A 25,445-nucleotide genomic window follows, 5' to 3' on the forward strand; every position below is an offset into this window, starting at 1 on the left:
AAAGAGAGAGGATTAATCCAAGGAAAGAGGAGGGTTGTTCAAGATGACAAACTAAAGCATAAGACAACCATGCTCTTCTGATCTAAGTTCATAAAAAGGACAAAAAACATTTAAAAATAATAAATGTATAACAAATATATTTAAAAATAATAAATATACAGTAATAAACATACAAACAGAGTAGAACAGAAACTTGGTAATCTATAACAATCAAAAAGCAGGTAGATCATACTAAAAAAGAAAATCATAAAACAAAATGTAAGTAGAGGAAAAACAAAATAAGATGTGCCTACCTTCAAGAAAGAGATAATCCTGATCTTAAATGTTCCAAGGAGAGAGGGAGGGAGGGAGGGAGGGAGGGAGGGAGGGAGGGAAGGAGGGATTAATTCAAAGCCAGCCTGATACTAAAACTAAATAATGAAAACACAAGACAAGAAAACTGGCCAATCTTACTAATGAATATAACTGCAAAAATCCTAAATAAAGTAGCAGCAAAACATAGGGCCGGGCGCGGTGGCTCACACCTGTAATCCTAGCACTCTGGGAGGCCGAGGCGGGTGGATCGCTCGAGGTCAGGAGTTTGAGACCAGCCTGAGCAAGAGCAAGACCCTGTCTCTACTAAAAATAGAAAGAAATGATCTGGACAGCTTAAAATATATATAGAAAAAAATTAGCCGGGCATGGTGGCACATGCCTGTAGTCCCAGCTACTCGGGAGGCTGAGGCAGAAGGATTGCTTGAACCCAGGAGTTTGAGGTTGCTGTGAGCTAGGCTGATGCCACGGCACTCTAGCCTGGGCAACAGAGCAAGACTCTGTCTCAAAAAAAAAAAAAAAAAAAAAAAATAGCAGCAAAACAAATCTAGTAGTTTAGTAAAAGAATAAATAACAGCAGATGGGTTCTCCCCAACCCCACACATGCAATTATTATTTCTGTCCTCTGAGAATGGAAATCATCCACACAGCCTACTGCTTACATTAACATGGCTTTACTGCAACATTTTCTTCAACAACATGAGTTTACTGTTTCAAGAGACTTGCCCAGAAAGATAAAAGTTGCAAAAATATTTTATTGTTCATTCCAGGAACTTCCTGAAAGACCTATCAAATCTTCAACAGAAAATATCAAGTGATGGTTTAACACCTCAAGACTCTGAACTCCTTGCCAAAATCTTCCCCTTACCAATCAATTCTAAACTATTAATATTATATCATGATCTTTACCCAATCACAACCTTGATCTGTACCCCATTGAAAGATTCATCTTAAACCAGATTTAAAATCTCAATAAACATCTCAACTTTCTCCTTCCCCCTTTGAAAGGCTATACTACAGCTCTGGTGAAGTAGTGATCTCCTTACAATGGTAAGCATTAACAGCTCTCTTACCAGCAGGGTTTTTGGGTGCGTTTTAGGAGCCAGCATTCAACATCACTTAGTTCACATTTCCCACCTACTATTCTTTCTTCTTCCATCCTCGTTTTGCTGGGTAAAAATTTCTTCTGGTGGTTTAAAGCTATAAAAATTTGTTCATATGATGGCTATCCTTAACTTACATGCCATTCTCTTGTTCATGTGGTCCTAATAATTTCTTCAACTTATCAATATGTGTATCTTCCCACTAACAAGTACTCCAACACACTTTGATAAAGTCCTTGTTCTTCTCTCTAATTACTTCCCTTCATGTTGATTCTATTTAGGATGTTAGTTCTGGGTTATTACATACTTTTCTTGTTCCTTAGGCTTTTTTTTTTTTTTTTTTTTTTTTTTCAGACAGAGTCTCACTCTGTTGCCCGAGCTAGAGTGCCGTGGCATCAGCCTAGCTCACAGCAACCTCAAACTCCCGGGCTCAAGTGATCCTCCTGCCTCAGCCTCCTGAGTAGCTGGGACTACAAGTATGCGCCACCATGCTGGGCTAATTTTTTCTATAGATATTTTTAGTTGGCCAGATAATTTCTTTCTATTTTTTTTTTAGTAGAGACAGTGTCTCGCTCTTGCTCAGGCTGGTCTCAAACTCCTGAGCTAAAGCAATCCTCCCGCCTCGGCCTCTCAGAGTGCTAGGATTACAGGCGTGAGCCACCACGGCTGGCCATTCCTTAGCTTTTTATTAAGATAAAAACTTTATCAATTCATTTAATCACCCATATACCCCAATCTCTGAATAATTGCTTCAATATGCATCTTTTTTAATTTTACTATTTCATCCAAAACATTTATCAAACTTACTTTAAATCCTTGAGAATATTGTTTTTGTTCTTGTTTTAATTTTTGTAGGTACTTATTCTCCTCTGTTATCTAGTTATTTATTTAGTCCTATAAGTGCATATTCCTCCAAAGTATTGACTCACTACTCTGGGATGGAAAAAGACCTGACCCACCTATTCTGTACCAGCCCTGGCTAGTTCCACAAGATGCCATGAGCTAAAATGCTCAAGGAAGAGAAGAGCAAAATTGAAATTACTGGCTATCACTATGATTGTTTACTTAGGCAACTCAAGATTTTGACTGGAAAAAATGAAAAGGCCTAATACTACCCTGGCGTCAAAGACGTAGCAAGACATGACATTGCAGAATATATAAAATATTAAATAAAAAATTAGCATGAGAACATGGAAATCAACTAAAGCAGTTCTCAGAAAAAAAGTAATAACTTAAAATATTCATACTATTTAACTAGAACAATTTAACAATGAATTCAACATTCTATGAAGAAAAAGAATAAGCTTGAGCACTAAAATGCAAGAATTAGAAAAGCTAAATGCAGACACTAATGAATTAGAAATGAAGAAAATCATCAAAATAAATTCAAGAGATGGTTCTATGAAAAGAAATATATAATGAATCTATCACTAACCTAATTTTTTAAAAGCAGACAAGAGAATACAAAAACACAAAATAAGTAACAAAAATGCAATACAGAGAAATTTATAAAAAGTCTATTTCATGCATATTTTCACAATATATTTAAAAATAAGTGGAATTGATCTTTCTTATAAAATATGTATTATTTTGACTTATAAAAGAAGAAAGAGAAAATCTAAGCGAACAGACCAAGAAACAGGAAAATTGAGAAGTTTTCAAAGTGCTGGCCACCATAAAAGTATCATACTCTGAAAATTTCATAGAATGAATTCTACTTTAAGTTTAAAAATAACTCCTATATAAACTTTTACAGAACATAGAAAAAAGCTTAAAATTCAATTTATAAATTCTTTACACCATTGATGAAAAAACCTAACATACCAAGAAACATACAATGACATCTGATCTCATTTGTGAACATCACAGAAATATTTAGGAGTGGAATCACTAGGCTGTACAGTAAGTTTATGTTTAACTTTATAAAAAACTGAAAAACTGCTTTCCAGAGTGTGTCATTTTATACACCCAATAACAATATTTGAGAGATACAGTTGTTGTACCATCCTTGTCAATATTTGGTATCGTTGGTCTTCCAAATTTTAGTCATTTTAATGGCTGTGTAGAGATACTGCATTGTGGTTTGAATTTCACTTTCCCTGATTACTAATGTGCTCACTAGCTACTTCTATGCCTTTTTTAGTGGGGAATTCTTTATATATTCTGGAAATATCCTTATGCATGCATTTGTAAACATTTTTCTCCAAGTCTATGGCTTGCCTTTTCATTTTCTTGGTGTCTTTTGGAAAGCAGAAATTTTTAATTTTCATTAAGTTCAATTTATCGATTTTTTTTCTTTTATACGTGACACCTTTTGTATTAAAAAAAAATCCTTGTTTACCTCAAGATCACAAAGATTTTCTCAAAGATTTTCTACTAGAAGTTTCATATTTTTAGCTTTTATGTTTATTTAGATCTGTGATCAATTTCAAGTTAATTTTTGTATACAATGTTGAAGGAAAAGTCAAAGTTCATTACTTTTCCATACAAATATCCAGTAGATCCAGCACCGTTTGTTGGAAAGACTATCCTTTTACTCATTAAATTACCTCAGCACCTTTGTTGAAATCAATTAACCATGTATGTGTAGTTCTATTTCTATTCTTTTCCACTGATCTCTACATTTATTCTTATGCTGAAACCATACTGTCCTCAACTGTAGCTTTACAGTAAATCTTAAAATCAAAATCCTTCAACTTTGTTCTTTTTTAAAAATTATTTTGTGGCCTGGTACAGTGGCTCACACCTGTAATTCCAGTGCTTTAGGAGGCCAAGGTGGGAGGATTGCTTGGGGCCAGAGTTCAAGATCAGCCTGGGCAACATAGTAAGACCCTATCACTATAAAAAATAAGAAAAAAATTAGCTGGGCATAGTGGGGCATGCCCATAGTCTCAACTTCTCAGGAGGCTGAGGTGGGGGAATCCCTTGAGGCCAGGAGTTTCAGGCTGCAGTGAGCTATGATCACACCACTGCACTTCAGCCTGGGTGACAGAGCTAGACCCTGTCTCAAATAAATAAATAAATAAATAAATCAGGGTTGGCAAACTTTTTTGGTAAAGGGCCAGATAGTAAATATTTTAGGCTTTGCAGGCCATACGGTCTCTCATCACAACTACTGAACTATGTTGTTGTAGCATGAAAGAAACCATAGATAATACATAAACAAATAGCTGTAACTGTGTTCCAATAAAATTTTATTTATAGAGACTAGAATTCTCTTTAACTCTGTTGTTTTATAATTATTTAGAATAATAACTTAAAATATTTAAAAATTATGTTTATCTCTGTTGTTTTGAAATTCTCTTGACTCCACGGATGCAGAACCTGCAGATGCATAGGGCAGACTATATAAAAAGAGGGATGCATGGTTGGCTTAACATTTGGAAACTGGTTAATGTAATTCACGGTATTAAGAGAATAATAGAAAATTCATATGATCATCTAAGTAGATGCAGAAAAACCATTTAACAACATTCAACATCCATCTGTGATAAAAACCCTCAGTACACTAGAAAGGAAATTTTTTTGCTTGATAAAGAGAATTTCAAAATACCATCACAAAACAAACAAAACTTTTTTTTAAAAAAACCCACATACTTAATATTGAAAGACAGATGCTTTTCCCTAAGTTTTCAAACTAGGCAAGGATGTTTGCTCTCTCCCTTCTATATATAGTGTACTGGAGGTCCTAGCCAGTTCACTAAGGCAAGAAAAAAAGAATAAAGATTAGAAATGACGAAGTAAAACTGTCTTTACTTTTTTAAATATATGATTGTCCATGAACAGAATTCTAAAGATTCTGCCAAAGAAACAAAAAAAGTACTAGAATGAATAAACAAATTTAGTAAGGTCACAGGATACAAATTCATTATCCAAAATCAACTATATTTCTATATATTAGCAATAAAATTATAAATATGATTTTTTAAATGTAATTTGTAATAGCATCAAAAAATATGAACTATATGTGGATGAACTTGACAAAATATGTGCAAAACCTATACACTGAAAACTTTTTACGTCATTATCAAGATAAACTTAAGAGGACGTAAATAAATGGAGAGAAATGCCATCTCCGCAGGTTCTATATCCACAGATTCAAACCATAGATCAAAAATATTTGGGGAAAAAATTAAAAAATAACAATACAAGAATTTAAAATAACACAAATTTAAAAATACAGTATAACAACTCTTTACATAGCACTTACATGGTATTAGGTATTGTAAGTAATCTAAAGTTGAGGAAAAGTGTATGGGAGGAAATGCTTAAGTTATATGCAAGTATTATGCCATTTTGTATAAGGAACTTGAGCATATGCAGATTGTGGTATTCTCAGGGTTCCTGAAATCAACTCCCATGGATACCAATGGACAACTATATTACGGAATGAGATTTACTAAGATTTGATTAAATATTTTTATGTCTATGTTGCTGAATTAGATTTACTATGATTTGATCAAATATTTTCAAGTCTGTTTTATGTCTATTGGTCTATAGTTTTCTTTTCTTGTAATAAGTTTTCTTGGTTTTGGTATTAGGACTTTAGTGATGCTACCAAGAACACATATAACAATCCTAAATGTGTAAACACCTAACAAGAGTACCTCAAAATACATGGAGCAAAAGCTGACTGAACTAAAAAAAGTAGGAGACAAATCCAAAATGAGAGCTGGGATTTCAACAGCCCTCTCTCAGTAACTGACAGAACTAAACAGACAACCAATTAGGACAGACAAAGTCTGAACAATCCTATTAACCAATGAGATCTAACTGACATCAATAGAACATTCTACACAATGACAGCAGAATACACATATATACATTCTTTCCAAGAACAAGTGGAAAATTGACCAAGACAGACCATATACGGGGTCATAAAGCAAACCTAAAACAATGTAAAAGAACTGAAATCATATGAAGTACATTCTCTGATAATAATGAAATTAAAACTAGAAATCAGTAACAGTAGGGTAAAAACAAATCTCTAAACACTCAAAAATTAAACAACTTACTCAAGGGAAATTTTTAAACATACTGAATTGAATGAAAATTAAAACATATCAAAATCTCTGGGATACAACTAAAGCAGCACTTAGCAGGAAATTTATTGTACTAAATATATATATTAGAAAAAAATCAATAATCCAGGTTTCTATTTCACAAAACTAGAAAAGAGCAAAACCAACCCAAATCATGCAAAAGGAAGAAAATAATAAGGAGCAGAAATCAAAGAAATAAAAACATAAAATATTAAAAAGATCTTTGAAACTAAAAGCTGCATCTGTGCAAAGATCAATAAAATTAATAAATGTCTAGTAGGATTAGACAAAGAAATAGAGAGAAAATATAAAATAATAATATTAGGAATGAAAGGGGATTATTTATACAGCTACCATAGACATCCAAATGACAAGGCAATTCTCCAAACAACTCTGCCCATATAAAATCAATAACTTAGATGAAATAGACCAATTCCACAAAAACCACAAACTATCAAAACTCACCCAAGATGAAACAAATAAACTGAATGGTCCTTACTATTAGAAAGACGGAATTTGTAACTTAAAAACCTTCAAGGAAAAAAAAATTTCCATGCGGATGGTTTCACCAGTGAAATATACCAAATATTTAAGGAAAAAATAAACTTGTCCTACACAATCTCTTCCAGAAAAACAAAGAGCAGAGAACACTTCCCAATTCATTTTACGCAACCAGCATTACCCTCATACCAAAACAAGGCAAAGATAGTAAAAGAAAAGGACAGAACAATATCCTTCAAAATATGAAAGCAAAAATCATCAACAAAATATTAGAAAATTAAATCACAGTTAAGTTGGAAATAACAAAAAGAATTTATTTACATACATACACATATACACACACAAAAACATCCACCCATATACACACGTGGAAAATAAAAAGCACCCTTCAAAACGCATTGCAAAGTCAAAGAATACTCTTTGCCAAATCAAAATAATTTCTTTTAAATGCCAAAAGACCTATCCCCAACAAAACTCTTTCAATTCTCTAGAATATCTAAATAAAAAGAATTCATTCTATTAATCATGTTAGAATTAATAACATCAGTGCTTAACTCATGTCCAGTATCATTTCCCTCTTCCCACTCACGAGCTTCAGGGGCAGACCCTAACCAGGCAAAACCAAATGAACATATTCCATCCTTCCAGGTATAGCATTTGGTTCAACCATGGGCACAAAACCAATCAGAGACAAGAAACAATGAGCCTTTCAATGATATTTCTAAAAAGCCCAAGTGCTCTCGTCTCGACAGTGTTCTCTTTTTTACAGATGTAGTAGTATGAAAATAAGAAGCTTCAAACTGCTGCAGCCATCCTGCTAAGAAGATAGCTTGACAGCTATCAACACAGAGGAAAACAGAGGAAAGAGACAAAGAAAAAAAGATCAGCTACAATCAGATCTACACCAGGACTTCACTGAACTGATGAAACTTCCTTTTTAGTCTAAGACATTTTGCAATGGATTTTCTGTTATCTGAACATAAAGAGTCCTCTGATGCCAAGGACTAACTAGAAGTCAGAAGAGCACTGATTTCAGTTACCAAATAAAACAACTGTTTAATAATCAAGGCTAAGAAAAAAGGAAAAAGTTTTAAGTTAATGTTTTCCTGATAATCTAGAATTTTGTGAATAAAGGTACCCACCTGTAACCCCTACAGTAACAGAGAGGTTGAGCATTTAAAGTTCCCTCTAAGATTCTAATTTTGTAAAGGCATCCTGAATTTGGGATGTTAAGACACTGAGAACTATTACCCTTCTCTTTGACTTTTTCTATTTTAAAAAAAGATAAGCAGAGTTTCAAAAAAAATTTCAAATTATACTCCCTAGGAAGAATATGAGATGCACAGAAGAAACACAGTAAGTAGAAAACAAAAATCTTAAACTTTAAAAATTCATCCTTTAATAAACTATCTACAAGCATAAGACAAAACACAGTAATAGAATAAAGGATCTATTCCTACTTAGCTCACTTGACTAGAAAAAAAAAACTGTTACCACTCAAAAAATTCAATAAAAATATACGCACCTAATTTTGACCCCTGAAAATTCTGCACCTTGAAGTTTTGCTCTTTCTATCACTTCACCATAACTTTCTTCTCACAATAAATGTTTCTCATGTGATGAAACTGAATTGTTTCTCTCTTTAAAGTTTACTAAAGCAGTATCAGGACCAACATCTATTTGATAAATGTTAACACGTTATGTTCTGAGAAATATGGTTTGAAACAAGTAAAAAATTAATATCCAGTTCTTATTTTTAATACATATTTATACTGGGATGCTTTAAAAGGGCTCACAGTTTATCATTGAGTTTAATATAAAGGGATAATTACTTGAAGAGAGGATCTAATTTTAATTATTAAATATAATGTCTTAGTGCACTAATGCCTCATACTGCAACATTCACAAAGCAATGGAAACTTTCAGGAAACATGCTTTATGTCATCGTGTGACAGCTGATAAATTAAATGTCTTATTAAGAGATGTCTGGTAGTCATTGATTATCTAAAGGAAATTTGTTTCCCTGTACTCCCCTACCACATCTCTCAAACCCAGGAGAAATTATTTGTAAGACATTTTTATCTTTTGACAGAAAATAAGCAACAACGAATTATAAGGGAAACCCAGAGCATTAGAAAAGTTCTTCTACAGTGTCACAAAGACAATCGCTGCTAATTTTATCACTGTGATGGTGCACTTTAAGTAATAAAATTGTGTTACATATAACATAGTTGTATGTATCTTGTGCCCCATTAAAATTTTCTTGCCTTTACCTATTTTTACTTAAAAGAGAACCATCAAATCAAGAAGCATTTAAAACGAGGGAAAGAAGGGAAGACTACAAAGAGTAGCTAGACAATTCTCAAGACTTATCTTTGGGTTTAGTAAAAGTCGTTAGTTAAATTAGTTAACTTACTCCTCGAGTCAGTTAAACTAGGAATTTTAACAAGTGGACTAAATTCAAAAGAGGCAGAAGGAAAAAATTCAAGATGAACACAGCTCTTCCCCAAACTTCCATTCGCACACATTGTTTAGTTTTCCGTAAGGACTGTGAATGTACAACATAACCCGCTCAATTTGCCAACAAAATCACCATGGGCATGCTACTTTTTCTTTTTTTAATGTACACAGCACTACTGGAATTTCCTATCCTTCCCCTCTTTCTCTACAATGTATCAGAATTGGTAATGTGCTGAAGAAAAAATTACAAATAGGTACCTACATTTCCTGACATTAAAGAAAAAAATGTAGGAAAAAACTTCAAAATGCTCAGATAAATGACTAAAGCATCCATATGTAAACAAAATTTACCAAATCTGTGTATTCCAAAGCAACTAGACCTAAATCTTGACTGAAACTTGCAAAAAACATACACATTTCTTCAAATTATAGTTCCACAGAAATACTCAGATTTTAGAAATTACTTTAAAAAGCTAGATCTTGTTTTAAAAGATGGAGGCAGAAATAGTAATTAGACAAGTAAACTTACCAAATATGTTAGTGGAGTGTCCTTTCCTTGCAATAGGTCTGAGTTCATTATGTCCCCACCCATATGTCCTATAATTATCCCAGGCATGTTTCATCATCTGAGGAGAGAAAAAGTATAATCCATCAATTTAAATTATTCACAAACTGTTATTTTTATATTTCATGTAATTTTTGGTTTTATTACTATATCCTTACCCATGCTCCTTGACCTCTTTCATTAGTATTATTAATCAATTAACATTTGTATCAGTGTGAAAACACACATAATGATGTTTAATCTCAACCTAATGCCTCATACTGCAACATTCACAAAGCAATGGAAACTTTCAGGAAACATGCTTTGTTTCAATGGAAAAAAACAATGGAAAAAAAAAAATGGGTGTAAAAGACAAGTTCTTTTTCTTGGGGAGGAAGATGTCTGTTTGGTATTCTTCCCTGTCAGTCACTTGGGGAACAGCTCCCTTTACCTCACTGTGATTACCACAGAGTTGTCAGTCAAAGAGCCATGCTTCTACCACCAATTAACTCAGCCTGGCCATACCCTTAGACCAGAGATCAGCAAACTTTAATTCTGCCGTTGTAGCACAAAAGCAGTCCTAGTAATACCCCCATTCAGAAAGGACATGACTACGTTTAAGGAAAATCCCAAGGAATCTACAAAAAAGCTACTAGAATTAATAATGACTTCAGTAAAGTAAGAAGATACAAGTCTGATAAAGTAACAGCAAATGTATTTCTATATAATGAGTTCTGTGAGTACTTCTAGCAAATTACTGAGCCTGAGGATTGTCTTAGGGTCCTGTAAATACACATAGTTATCCATCTGAATCATTATGTATACGAGAAAGTATTTCAATAAATTATGACATCTGAATAAAGCAAGTTGGGCATCTGAAAAAAAAAAATATATCAATGTCTCCCCAACACTGTCCAAAGAGAGTGCCTTAAGTAGTCCTTATATAAAACATAGACTCTATAAGTGAAATAAAATCTGATTATAGTTCTATTGACTCCAACAAGGTCAAGGTTTTATAATAATCTATAGGGCCAAGCTTAAAATATCTGCTAAACCTTCTATATACATTACTAGAATATATATAAATAGATATTTGACTACTTGAACTAAATCTTATTTTATAATAAATAAGCCTTTTGAAATATTATTGATGCTATTACACTCTGAAAAAATCTGTCTTCGAAAGCAGTTTTAATTGCAGACTCCACCCAACATTATCATGAGTTCTAATTAACAAAGTTTAACTCAAATATTCACTAGATTTTCCCCCCTCTGGTATTTTTATCTCTAAGTAATTACAGAATAACAAACTGAAATGCTTCTCAGGCTACATAAACTAAAAACTTTGAGATCAATTCTTCCCTGTTCTTCAATCCACAGAGACTCTTCGGGAGGAACATGCTCTTAATCTACAGTATGGTTGAGGGGTAGGTATAATTACATGTTCCCTAAAAGATTGCAGATATAATACTAACTCTTTAGAAGCATGTTTATGAGATTTTCATAGTATCTAGCAAAGTCCCTCATAACTGAACACTTAAGAAACTGCTTATTCAATGAGAAATTATACATGCATCTATTATTAATAAAATGCTGAATTTCAAAAGATCTCTGAACACAAGGTGAGTGATATAACCATCCAAACAATATTATATTAAATGTTTTAAGTATCCAGTTATATTATAATCAATATTAAGAAAAAGACTTAATTCTAGTCTTTACTGCCAACTTGGAAAGTGAACTACAACTATGACCCAAGAACAAACAAGATCACAGTAGGACAACACAGACAGTGAGAGAGAGTGTGTGTGTGTATGTGTGCATGTATCTCCAAATCATATCATAAAATCACTCCATATCATAAATCTCAACTTATTACCTCTTTAATTTTTTCCCTTTTCTCTCTTATGTCATCGTCTTCTGGGTCTCCACCATTTATTCCTACAAGGTTTGGAATAGGGACTGGTGGCAGTGGCTTCTTCTCTTTGGTCTTCATTTCTTGGACTACCTTATTTTTCTCTGTCTGAATTTCTGCTCGAATTTCCTCCCTTGACTTTCTTAATTTTTCTTTTGCTTCTTCCAGGGCCTTCTCATGATCAGCTCGAATTTTATTTCTCAGACGTTCTTCTTCTTCCCTGTGAGAAAAGGAGAAAAAAGAGACTGGTTAAGAGCGGACCTTCTTAAGAACTTCAACCTTTAAACATGAAACTTAAAGGTTCCTCTATCAAGCCCTGATAGTTGTTTTCTTCTTTTGCCATTAAAAGGCAAGAATTATCAGTGAGGAAGACTCAGGTCTGCCCAAAGAATAGAATAAATATAACTTTGTATGAGAAAGAAAATGAACCTAGGATGCTAAAGGGCAAACACTTTACAAAGTAGAGAAAGAGGAAACAAAGTTATAATTTCAGGGCTAAGTAAGAACAGAGAAAACAGCAATGAGTAAATTATCATAGACACATGCAAAAAATAGAGATCAGTAAAAACTAAATGGAAGAGAGAAAATAAAAAATAGAATTAAGCATCAGAAAGGGGGAGATTATAAACATAGGGCCAATGAAAAAGCTAAGAGGGAAAGATAAGAGGATGTGAACTTTTTCATTTACATAGTACAGTGTTTGCTTTTAAAACTTTAAATTTTGAAAATCGCATAGCTTACTATCAACCCTTATTTCCTAAATCAGCCAATGGTGACTACTCTAAGGATAAACAACTCAACAGTGACCAGAGAGTCACCTTTCCAGAAATTTAATTCAAAATCTGCAGATGGCTGGACTTACAACATTGCTGATGAGAATATAAACTAATGTAAACTTTTCCACTCTGGACAAGTGGGTGTTTTCTTAAAAAAAACTAAACATGCAACTATCATGGAACCCAGCAATTGCACTCCTGGGCATTTATCTCAGGGAAATGAAGACTTATGTTCACACAAAAACTTATACATAAGCCAGTCACAAAAAGATAAATACTGTATGATTCCACTTACACAAGGTACTTAAAGAAGGCAAAACCCTAGAGACAGAAAGTAAAATGGTGGTAGCCAGGGGCTTGGGGTAGGGATAATGAGAAGTACTGTTTAATGGGCAGAGTTTCAAGTTTGCAAGATGAAAAGAGTTCTAGAGATGGATGACAGAGGTAGCAGCACAATATAAATGTATTTAATACCACTGAACTGTATACTTTAAAAGGATTAAGTTGACAAATTTTGTATTAATTGTATTTTACCACAATAAAAAAAATGGGGAGGAAGCCTATACACAAATGTTATAGCAGTTTTACTTAAAGTAGGCAAAAAGTGGAAACAATCCAGATGTCTTTCGACAAGTAAACAGTTAATCTGTGGCATATCCACACTATGGAATACTACTCAGCAATAAAAAGAAGTGAATTATTGATACACACAACTTAAACAAATCCCAAAGGCATTATTATGTGAGTGAAAGAAGCCAGTTTCAAAAGGTTGCAACCTATACGATTCCATTTACATGACATTCTCAAAAAGACAAAACTATAGGGATGGTGATTAGATCAATGGTAGCCAGGAGTTGTGGATAGGGGAAGGGGTTAAGCATAAAGGAATAATACACAGGAATTTTTTTGAATGATAGAATTATGATGCATAGGTATTATCTGGATGATAGAATTGTTACGTGAAGAATTACAGGGGTAGTTACACAAACGTGTAACTCATTAACCTGTGTTAAATCATAAATCTGTACACCAAAAGAGAAAAATATCCATTTAAAATACAATATTAAAATAAAATGATAAATGTTCAGAGAAAAAGAAAATTGGATTGCTAGCAGTGAGGGGTGCTGATAAAGAAAACAGGAGAGAGAAAAGGGGGAGAAGGAGGGACAGCAAGGTTAGAGAGTCAGGAACACACAAGATCATCCACTAAGGAGGAAGAATCCATGGGACCTGCAGACAGACTGGATGTGGGAGGAATAGGGCAGGGAAGAGCCAAGGTTGGCTCCTGAGTAAACCCAAGAGGAACTGACATGTGGCTGATCTGTTCAGGAGACTCAGGCAGATAAGGGCATCATTAGCAGACAGGTGCTGAATGAAGTCTTACATAAGATAACCGAGGCAGAAACAACCTAAGAGCCTTCCAATCCCTGACCCGCTCCCCTGTAACACCCCTTGCCACGCCCCCTGCCCCACCTCTTACCAATAGAGAACACTGTGCCTAGTCTCAGAGAACAGATCATAATCCATCTATGCCAATCAAGTCTTTCCCAGCTGCCCTTGCAGCTAGGGGTGGCCACATAGCTCCATTTCAACCAAAGAGAAAAAAGGGGACTACCAGGAAATATTTTCCTTTATGGATTAAAAATTGGACAGAGGTGGTTGAGAAGTCTAAACCTATCAAACCACCTATTTCTGTTTTCAAATATAATTGTGACACCTAAAGCTATGAAACTCATCTTGCAACCAAGAAGCCATAAGCCTGAGGAAAAATGGCCAACATGGTTCAGACAGAAGAGAAAGAAGGAAAATGCCTGCTATCATTGAGTTACTACTGCCAGGGTCCTGAACTGCCTGTCCCCAGATTTCAGATTCTGTGGAATAACTATCAGTTGGGTGTTCCGTCACTTCCAGCTAAGAATTTTCTCAACTCACCTACTCACTGGGTCAGCATGCACACCAACCGAGGAAAGCAGGGAGCCTGGGACCGAGTCCCAAGGAAAAGCAATATCATACAAGGAGGACTAGTTTCTTTCAAAGGCAGTTTCTGTCCTGATGACAAGTTGTGGGGGGAGGGGAATGGGGGGGTCTCCACAGAAACCAAGCTTTCGATTTCGAGCTCCAAGCACCATGTTAATCTGTTACTGCTGAATGGCATGTGGAAGCCTCCAGCATGTTTGCAACGGCTCATGGGCATCACTCTAGAAAGCAGCCCGGGTCACCAGTGAACCTCCACAAGCAGACATTACATACCACTTTCTACAGCCCACCCTGAAGGGGGAGAGGGATACAGCCACAACACATCCCATATCCCCTCTAAGAGCTTCACAAAGCACATGAGCATTTTATTAATAAAAGCCTTGAAAAGCTCTGTAACAGAGATGCCTAACACAACACTTGCCCAAATTACTTAGTCATAAGTAATTAGTCCCCTCCCCTTTTCTGCATACCCCTTTTACATGCCAAGGAACACAATGAGGAAATGCCTCTGTGCCATCAGTCAAGCCCATGGTAGAACACTGCCATTTTTTTTGCTATGTGACATTAGATGAATGTCACCTCTCTGAGCCCCTTTTTCTCATCTGTAAAAACAGAGCCCCCGTTAACATCACAAGATTGTGCTGAGGACTAGATGAGATGGCACACGGGTTGAAAGTCCAGAGAAGTCCTTAACTCAAGCTTCCTTCCTTCCCTTACCACCTACCCTCCTCATCACCACCATCCCCCACCACCATATACATACACGCTCAGCCACGTAATGATTCAGGCTAACATCAGTGTCCTCAGGGGCCAGTACCTATACTCAGGGACCTCTTGTAACTTCTTGGCTTCCCTAAACTGAGTGACAGAAGTAGCTTCTGGACAAACCTACAAGGATTCAGAGGGCACCAAGTCCTCTTAAGATGGGGCCTACCTCTCTTAATTGGCAGAGAGCTGTGCCCTCTCTCTACCCTCCTGCCAGCACTGGCCTTTGTCCATGTAGCTAGAACAGTACTCATACCCAGTGCGCCTTTAATTTCTAAGGTAAACCTAAAGACCCTAACTCCTGAACTCTTCATGTGATACCCAAACTCAGAGCCTGGGAAGTCACCCCAAACAGCAGCCTTCAGCCCACATCCCTGTATTGAGCATAAGCCTTAGTCCTGAGGTCTCATATTGGTCTGTGGCCTGTTAGGAACTGGGCAGCACAGCAGGCCTAGCAGGCAAGCGAGGGAAGCTTCATTTGTATTTACAGTCGCTCCCCATCCCTCCCATTATCGCATAAGCTCTGCCTCCTGTCAAATCAGCAGAGGCATTAGATTCTCTAGGGGAATGAATCCTACTGTAAACTGCACATGTAAGGGATCTAGGTTGCACACTCCTTATGAGAATCTACTGTCTGGTGATCTGAGGTAGTGGTGCTACCACTAGGGAGCGGCTGCAAATGTGGATTGTCATTAGCAAAGACGTCTAACTGCACAATAAATGTAATGCACTGAATGATCCCAAAACCATCGCTGCCCCCAATCCATGGAAAAATTGTCTTCCATGAAACCAGACCCTGGTGCCAGAAAGACTGGGGACTACTGCCTTAGTCTTGGAAAAGTGTACATGAGGAGAGACTATCTGTTCAGGGCCCTCTTTGTGTTTGTTTCTGGATGGCTTGAAAACTGCTCAGAGTTCCTAAAAACAAGCTAAACAACTTCCAACTCCCAGGGAGCCCCACAACTACTCCACTCCACTCCAGTTCAGCTGCTTCTCTGTGGCCTCGTGAGGGCTGTGTCCTGACCACACTGCCTTCATGGCCTCCCTTAGAGCAAAGGCTGAGCAGTCCTTTTTAAAATCCTCCTGCAAGACCTGAACAACAGCACAAAAGTATGGGGAGTAAAACTCCTGAACCACAGTCTCTTTTGATTACAACTATTATTTTTGTGTGAACAAGAACTCAAATGTAGCATGCAAAAATAAAAGGAGAATTATTCACTTAGAAAAAAGCAAATTTTAACCTTTCAGCCAAGCTCCAAAATGGTGTATCTAAGTGCGTTTACCTGAGGGCTCCACTTAACAAATCCAAAATAGAACAGTTACTTCTAGTCCCTAAAACCCACTTTTCTGCCAGTCTTCATCCCAGTAAATGGCAACTTTATTATCATTTACCAGGGTTCTCAAATCAAAAACCTAATCTTACTTCTTTCTCACCCTCTAAATCAAATTCAATAGCAATTACTCTCATCTTATCCCCTAAATAAACACTTCTTCAAAGCTATCTGCTTTGCTCTGTCTCCAACACTACCAACTGTGAACCAGGTTACCATCACGCCTTACCTGGACTAGTATAGTAGCCTTCCAGTAGTCTTCACATACTCACTCTGGCCTCCCAGCAAGCTGTCCTCCACCTACACTATAGATCCAATAAGCTTTCTAAAATTATACAGACTATGCCACTCTCTCACTGAAATACTTCATGGCTTCCCTTATCCTAAGGAATTTTATTAAGGCCTATTAAGAAATCCCATATGGTGTGCCTTCTACCTATCTCTCCAACTTCATCTCACACATACTTCCTCTAGCTCTCTGTGCTACAGCTACACAACTTCTTTCAGTTCTTTTATATGCCATGCTTTTTCCCACCAGTAGCCCCTTATGCATGACGTTTCCTTTACTTAAAACGCTTTGATAACTCTTTCTTTACCTTCAAGTCATTGATCAGTCATAACTTCTTCAAGTATCTCCTAGATGAGATAAATCTCCCTAATATACAGTCTCACGGCACCATACACCTTAGTACTTATCACATGTGATTCTCTGATTAATTCTCTCTCTCCTGATAAGACCGTAAGCTCCCTAAGTTCAGAGATTCTATGTGATTTCTGTTCCAATATATCCCTCAATGCCTACCACAACACCTGGCATATAATAAGTGCTCAAAATTACTTAAATACAGACACAGATTCCAAGATCCCATCTGAAGTAATTATGATATAGACTGTCTATGGACCATCTTGAGGTCACAGTCAAAAGAGCTATAAACAGTAATTCTGACTTCAGTTTAAGAACCATACATGCGGCCAGGCGCGGTGGCTCACGCCTGTAATCCTAGCACTCTGGGAGGCCGAGGCGGGTGGATCGCTCAAGGTCAGGAGTTCGAGACCAGCCTGAGCAAGAGCGAGACCCCATCTCTACTAAAAATAGAAAGAAATTATCTGGCCAACTAAAATAAATAGAAAAAATTAGCCGGGCATGGTGGCACATGCCTGTAGTCCCAGCTACTGGGAGGCTGAGGCAGGAGGATTGCTTAAGCCCAGGAGTTTGAGGTTGCTGTGAGCTAGGCTGACGCCATGGCACTCACTCTAGCCAGGGCAAGAAAGCGACACTCTTGTCTCAAAAAAAAAAAAAAAAAAAGAACCATACATGCATATTAAATATTAAAATCCCCTATTAAAATTCAGGACATGGTGTTATGGTGACACCCTAAGTGTTATTAATAACACTGCCATGTGATAGTTTTCTATTTTTATTTACTATTCTTATTAACTAAATGCTAGGATCAATTATTCTTCCACAGGGAAGAAAGTATATTTGATAGCAGTATGTACATGTAAACAATTTACATATTTTGCAATTTTTATAATTTTTTTTTAAAAATAAAAAATTGAATCTTATAAATTTTAGCACTCTAGAAGAAAGCCCCAGTCACCTTATCCCACTTCAGTTACTGTTATGGCAGTCAAACTTTGTTCATGAAAACCTATACTGTTATGATATTGTGAAGCGCCTTTTCTAAAGACATTTTTAAATCAAAATAATCTATAAATTTGCATTTGTCCCCCAAAAGGCACTGTTTTTAAGAGTTCAGTGTGTACACTTACCATTTTAGAATAACCAACATCAAGTAGAGTTCAAAGAAAGAACTAGTCTAGTCCTTACGAGAAATTCCAGAATCCTAGAAATTCAATCAGATCTCCTGTTAGCTGGGTTCCAAGAGGAATAGTTTTGTAGTTGGCAAGAGGAAAAAGCGTACTTAACCCAAAAGTTGGGAGACAAAGATTTTAGTTTCAGCTGTGTCCCTGACTCACCCTGCAACCTGGCAACAATCACTAAGAAAACCTCCAAAATCAGTACCTTCATCAACAGAGATAAGAAAACAGATAATACTACCTTGACTATACCAGTTTACAAGTATTGTAATACTCATTACTAAGGATTTTTACTTACTTCGGATTCACTGGTTTATCCAATGTAAGTAAAAGTACTTAGCAAATTATAATAATCCATACAAACATACATCATTATTTCCATTCTTCTAACCTCTCTGTTCCAAAATACAAGGGAATGCAGCAATTCTCACAACTGCCAAAGCAAAAAATTTTCTTTATTTCCTTTCTTCCTTGAGAGTATCTTTTCACAATAATCATTTAGTAGCACTATGAATTTTCTAGCTAGTTTTCTTCCCTGTATTACTCAGAATTTTATTTTTATTTTCATCTCCGTTCAAAGGTCTTCTCAAATTTTGCTTTGGCCATAAAATTTATAGATTTTTAAATTAAACCAGCTGGGTCACCTCTTTTGGGCTTTATTGTCACTTGAATGGTCTTTCTTTTACTTACATATTTTTAAGATTTTTTTTAACTTTGGTATCATCAACAGATAACCATGTTTGACTCCCACCTGTAAATATCTTTTGCTTTTTGCCAGTGGTTTATATCTTCCTGTGTAGTACAGAACTTGGCCTTGCCCAACAAGAAGTCTAGCATTGTCCTCAGCTTTTGGAAGGTGATCTGTCATACTGAAGAGAAGTGTCCTTGTTTATGGTGGGTGCTGACCGCACCAAATCTTCAGGTAGGGCTGGCCACATCAAATAGTCTTAGGGAAGCTGGCCATGTCAGAAACACCAACAATGACTTAGGATGAGGGCTCTGAGTCACACAATTATCAGTCCATTTGGAGACTGAGTTCAGCCACACAGGCAATCAAGTAAGTGATCGATCATGCCTACATACTGAAGCCCCCTTAAAAACTCTGGACCCTGAAGCTTGGATGAGTTTACCATGTTGGCAATACTCCATGTGTACTGTCACACTTTGATGCTGGAAGAACATGTTTTGATTCCATGGGGAGAGGACACCAAAAACTCCACATCTGGAATTTTCCTGGACTTCACCCTATGCAATTCTTCCCTTACTGAATTTAATCTGTATCTTTGGTAATCCTTTCAAGAGTTTAATAGCTTTCAGTGAGTTTTGTGACTCCCCAGCAAATGATCAAACCTAAGGGTAGTGTTGGAAGCCCTCTGAATTTGCAGGTGGTATCAGAAGTTGGAGTGGTCTTGCAGAAGACTGTGCACACTCAAACTTTAAAATGTGGCTGACACTGGGTACCTTCCAAGGCTTCCAATAAAATCTAGTCTTAAATCTACAAATTCTCATGATATTTCAAATTACTCTTTACAACTGTATCTTTAATATTTAACTCATTTTTGGATATCCCATAAGTAACATAAGGTTTTGTTTGTTGTTTTTGTTGCCTTGTTTTATTTTTTTATTTTTTATATTTTGTCCTTCGACACATCCCTGGTCCTTGAAAAGCAAAGGCAAATGACAACAAAACTACTAATTGTGGCTTACATGTACCAGGCAATGGCTTAGTCAATTATGTAGATTATCTTATTTAATTCTCATACCAATGTATGAGGTACTCTCTGTTAAACACCACACTACTCCGCCTTATTATGAAAACACTAAGGCACAACAAGAAAAATTAAGTAATTTGTTCAGGATCATAGGCTAGTAAGCAGAGAGCCTAGCTACAAACAAATGCATTTTGACTTCTTAAACACTATGCAAATACTGTCTTTCACATAAGAGATTAATTTTATTTAATAGTTTATCTCTTACTTATTGTGCAGGTACTGATAACTGTCTCCCAGTATCCTTTCTTTCTTTTTCCTTAGTCCAAAGCCCTCAAGTTTTAGCTGGGCACATGCTTCTAATAAATGAAAACTCTACTCAGCCACTCTTATTGAAACTGCCCTGCAGAATTTATATGTGTGATCAGAAATTAACTTCTATCTTGCTTAAGCCACTGAGGCTCCTGTTGGTTGACAGAAATAAACAACAGTAATAGATTTCCTTCTCTATTTAGAATATTTAAATAAATTATGTTTGGAAGCACTCTACATGACCCTGAATTACATAGAGATATACAAAATTACACTGAAATTCTTACATGGCAAAAATATGGGTGTACATAAATATTTCCCTTTATATTCACTCTCTGCTTCTCTACTGGTGCTTTACCCTTCACCTACAAACATGAAGTCTCACCAATCCTTTAAAAACAAATAAATAAAAACTCCCTTCAAAACTGTCTCCACCTCCACCTTCACTGTTGTCCCTCTTCCTTCCTTTTACTATTTTACTTTTTCAAAGAGTACTACACTTGCTGTTTCCACTTCCTACATTTCACATCCATCACTCTTTTGTCCACCACAGTTAAAAACTGACAGCTAAGTTTATTTTTCCTTTGAAACTCCCTCTTCCTCAAATCTGTCTTTCCAATAGGCCTCTGATCATTGGCTTTACCAACTTCAATGCAACCAAAAAATGTTGTATTCATTCTTTGGGTCACTTCTGCTCTTACTCTCAGTCAGTAGAAACAGAAAAAGAAAGTGATAAAATTCATTCCTAATATTAAAACTTCAAATCAAAGGAGAAGGAGAACTTCTTCAACCTAATAAAAGATATTTTCCAAAAATTACAGCAAATACCATTCATTCTTAATAGTGGTATTATAGAAGTGATTCCCTTCAAAATGAGGGAAACAAAGACTCTCACTGTCACAACTTCTACGAAATGGAACTAAAAGTCCTAGTCAGCAAAATAAGAAAATGAAAATAATAAAATATAAGGAAAAGGAAGTTTTAAAAAACTGTCTTTTTTCACAAGCACTATGATTTCTACTTAGAAAACGCAAAAGAAATCTACAAATTATTATAAATAGGGGAGTAGCAAGAAAGGGAAGGAAACTACCTAGCAGACAGCAGGTACTCAGTAAATTTAATTTCCTTCCCTTCCTATCTCTTGGGTCTTGTTTTTCTAGACTCCATGCAATCAACCTTCTGTAGACACATTCCTTCTTCTTCTTCTATGGTAATGCTACTGTTTACATCAGCTTTCATGCACATCAATTACTTCTTTGCTAAGATTTCCAGGCCACGTTCTGATTTAGAACCAAGAAATATGACAGCCCTTAAAGACTTCAGCAGATAACTATTCTCAACCATTATAAGCGAATTTTACTAAATTGACTCTAACTAATCTCTAAATTCTAAGAGTAACTCACCATTGCCCCATTTACTGACTAAAAAATATGATGAATGAATCAACAAAATGCAAAGCTATCTTAGGATAAATGACAACAGCCTATATTATCAAGTTCTTTTTATAACACAGTTGGATATTAAACAACCCTCTCAAAAATCCTATATTTTGATAATATTCCAAAGAAATTTCAGAGAATCCAAGAAAGCACGCACACACATACACATACACACACACACACACACACACACACACAGTTTAAACAATTATGTAAATAGTTACTTCTGTACAATATAGGCTGAGAATGATTTTAGGAAATTACAGGATAGTTAGCAACTGGTACAGAAAATACTGAAACAATAGCATTCCACACAGCTTAGTGGAAAGTGCTCAAAGAAACTTAAGACCTCCCCCCACTCCCCAAAAATGCCACAACTTCAAGGTCATGAGGGAAGAACTCCTTAAACCTGGAGGTAACTAAGAGGCAAGATAGTACCAACTGCTACAAGGAAGTTGTTCACAAAGATGATTCTCAATAGCAAATGAATGTACTATATTCGTACAAAATAACACTGTTACACAAATGACAAAGAACTTTATGAATATTATCATTTTAAGCCAAATCATGTACTTTCCAGTGTACTGACTGTAGTTAAAAATCAAACAGGACAAATTGTATCACTTTTGAGCTCCCCATTCCGTAATAGTGAATCCCATTCTTGAGACAATATGTTAAGAGAAGCCCAACTCTTTCTCAACACAAGTAACTGCTCAGCCACACAAAAGTGGCTAAAAAGCCACGTTCTGAGAAATACATTGAACCTCAAAATTTTATGCCAAATCCAATAACTTTGGTCATGTGATTCCTAAAAAATACCAGAAGCTTTAGCACTCCTCCCATTTTAACAATGCAGCCCATGGACCATCAATACAAACTCACTGTCTCTATCTTAAAGTTTAGTTAGGTATAGGTCATTTATTTGACTATTAAAAGATTTTGTCCCCATAGAGAACTGTTATAGATTACTCTAACTTGGGTTGTAATAGGATTTCAGTTTGAGCTAATGGTAATCTCAGGTTAAATCAATGGTTATCAGTCATTTTTCAGCTTAACTCAATGAAAATAAACCAACATTTACCAAATGTGAGGGGCACTGAACTAGGCTCAGGGAATAAATACACTGTTTGCCCAGAGTTCACAATCTAATGAATATGTAAATAAAGTCAGTACAAAATGGGTGAATCACAACAAAGGAAGTAAATATCAGGGACTGTTACAGCAAAGGTAAGATATACTTAGAAAAAAATATCCAGTTGCTAACCATACAAGTATGACTTGAAAGCAGATTTACACAGGGAAATAGCAGAAGAAATACATGATCTTCAAATAGAAATTAAAAGAATAGGAGTTTTCCAGGCAAATTAAGATTAGGGCATTCTAGGCATAGAAAGCACAGTGTACAAAGACAAAGAAGTAGTGACACAGCATACAATTAATAGTTAGAAAGTAATCTGGTATGGCCACTAAAGGACCATACCCTTGTGCAGGGTGGGAGAGAGTACACTAAAGTAGGATAGACTGACTGAGCATAACAAGGAAGCCTGAGAAGACAAAAACTCAATCATAAACAAAGCTTACACTGCATCCTGAGGACAAAAGCAAGCACTAAAGCACTTCGACTCCATGGCATAATTGTACTTAAATAGGAAAGAAAAATCTCCTCAGGATTGACGTGGGAGCAGGGAAGAGTAGGAAGGGAAGGCTGGAAGTAGGAAAAGGAGTTAAGAGTTTACAGCAGCCCCTAGACAAAAAAATGACAAGGGCCTAATATAATGCATCTAACACACATATAGAGAAGAGGGACCAAACATAAGAGACCATAGAAAGGTAGAACCAATAAGTTTAGGTAAGCGATTAAACAGGAAAGGGGAAAATCTAACAATGATAGGTTTTTTTCACTATACTGACTATCCCCATTAATTGGACAGAAAATAAATAAAGGGAAAAAGGTGATTTGGGATAAAGGGCAAGAGTGAGAAAGATGCATTAGTATGACTTTAGACATGCTAAGTTTAACAAGTCAACAAAGCACATTGGTTCAGATGTCCAAGGCTGAAGATATTTGGGAATCATCACCTTAAGGAGGCAGGTGAAGCTCCCACCTAATTAACTATACACTAACATGGGTAAATTTTACGGTATGTAAACTATACCTCAATAAAGATTTTTTTTAAGTGGGAGCAGCTATATGAATATCAGACAGTAGCTTTCACAGCAGGGATAAAGAGGATCATTTTATAATAATGAGGTCAATACATCAAGAGACTATAGCAAGAGAATACAACAATACTAAACATTACACACCTAGTAACAGAATTTCAAAATATGTGAAGCAAAAGCTGATAGAAATGAAAGCAGTAGATAAATTCACAATTTAACCCTTCACTCAATAATTGATTTTTAAAAAAGTACCAGGAAAACTAGTAAGGACATAAAAAACTTGAACAATCCTATCGACCAACTTGAACTAACTGACATTTATAAAACACTCTGCCCAACAACGGCAAAATACACAATCTTTTCAAATGCAAATGGAACTTGCACCAATACAGACCATTTTCTGGGCAATAAAACAAGTCTCAATAAATTTAAAAGGATTCAAACCATACACAGTATGTTCTTTGCTATAATGGGATTAAAGTGAAATCAATAACATGGAGGTATCTATATAATCTCCAAATATTTGGAAACTAAATTAACACACTTCTCAATAATCAGGGTCACAGAAGAAATCAAAAAGTAAAATTAGGTGATGGTTGCAATATAACTGTGAATACACTGAAAACCACTGAATTCTACACTTTAAATAGGTGAACTGGATGGTAGGTGAATTACATCTTAATGAAGCTGCTTTTAAAAAGAGAAACTAGTAAGTGCCTTGAACTGAAAATGGAAATATCAAAATTTGCACATGAAACTAAATTAATCCTTACACAGAAATTCATAGCACTAAATGCCTATATGAAGAAAAGAATCTATACTGGGTGAGGGAGATCCTATATCGAGAACCTTAAGTTCCAACTTACAAAATAAGTAAAAAAAAAAAAAAGAAAGAAAAGAAAATTAAAACCAAAGTTAGCAGAAAAAAGGAAATAATAAAAAGCAAAAAGAAATAAGATACAAAACAGAAGAATAGAGAAAAACCAATGAAACCAAAAGCTAGTTCTTTGAGATCAATAAAATTAATAAATTTCTGGTAATACTGATAATAGGAGGGAAAAAAGGGAAGCCACAAATTACCGGTATCAGGAATGGGGGAAGTGGCATAACTATAATCCTACAAATATTAAAATGACAGCAAGGAACCATTATTAACAAATTTTTATCAAAAATTCAATAATTTATTAAATACATTTCTTATTTTAAAAAAAACTACCCAAGTGAACCAAGAAGTAGATTTAATAGTCTATAGCTCGTATATTTTAAAGAAGTGGA

At 35.6% G+C, this 25,445-nt stretch overlaps 1 protein-coding gene across 2 annotated transcripts in view; it reads right to left on the minus strand.

The window, feature by feature from the left end:
• The window catches only part of MAN1A2 (mannosidase alpha class 1A member 2), a 171,864-nt gene that overhangs the window by 121,676 nt on the left and 24,743 nt on the right, over positions 1-25,445 (minus strand). For both annotated transcript variants that reach the window (XM_069480793.1, XM_069480792.1), the window contains exons 2-3: positions 11,842-12,097; positions 9,948-10,044 (exon numbers count right to left, since the gene is read on the minus strand). In XM_069480793.1, coding sequence (XP_069336894.1) covers positions 9,948-10,044; positions 11,842-12,097 — 353 coding nt within the window. The remainder of the gene's footprint in view (positions 1-9,947; positions 10,045-11,841; positions 12,098-25,445) is intronic.

Source organism: Eulemur rufifrons, chromosome 8 (genome assembly GCF_041146395.1).
Source record: "Eulemur rufifrons isolate Redbay chromosome 8, OSU_ERuf_1, whole genome shotgun sequence".
NCBI classification, from domain to species: Eukaryota; Metazoa; Chordata; class Mammalia; order Primates; family Lemuridae; genus Eulemur; species Eulemur rufifrons.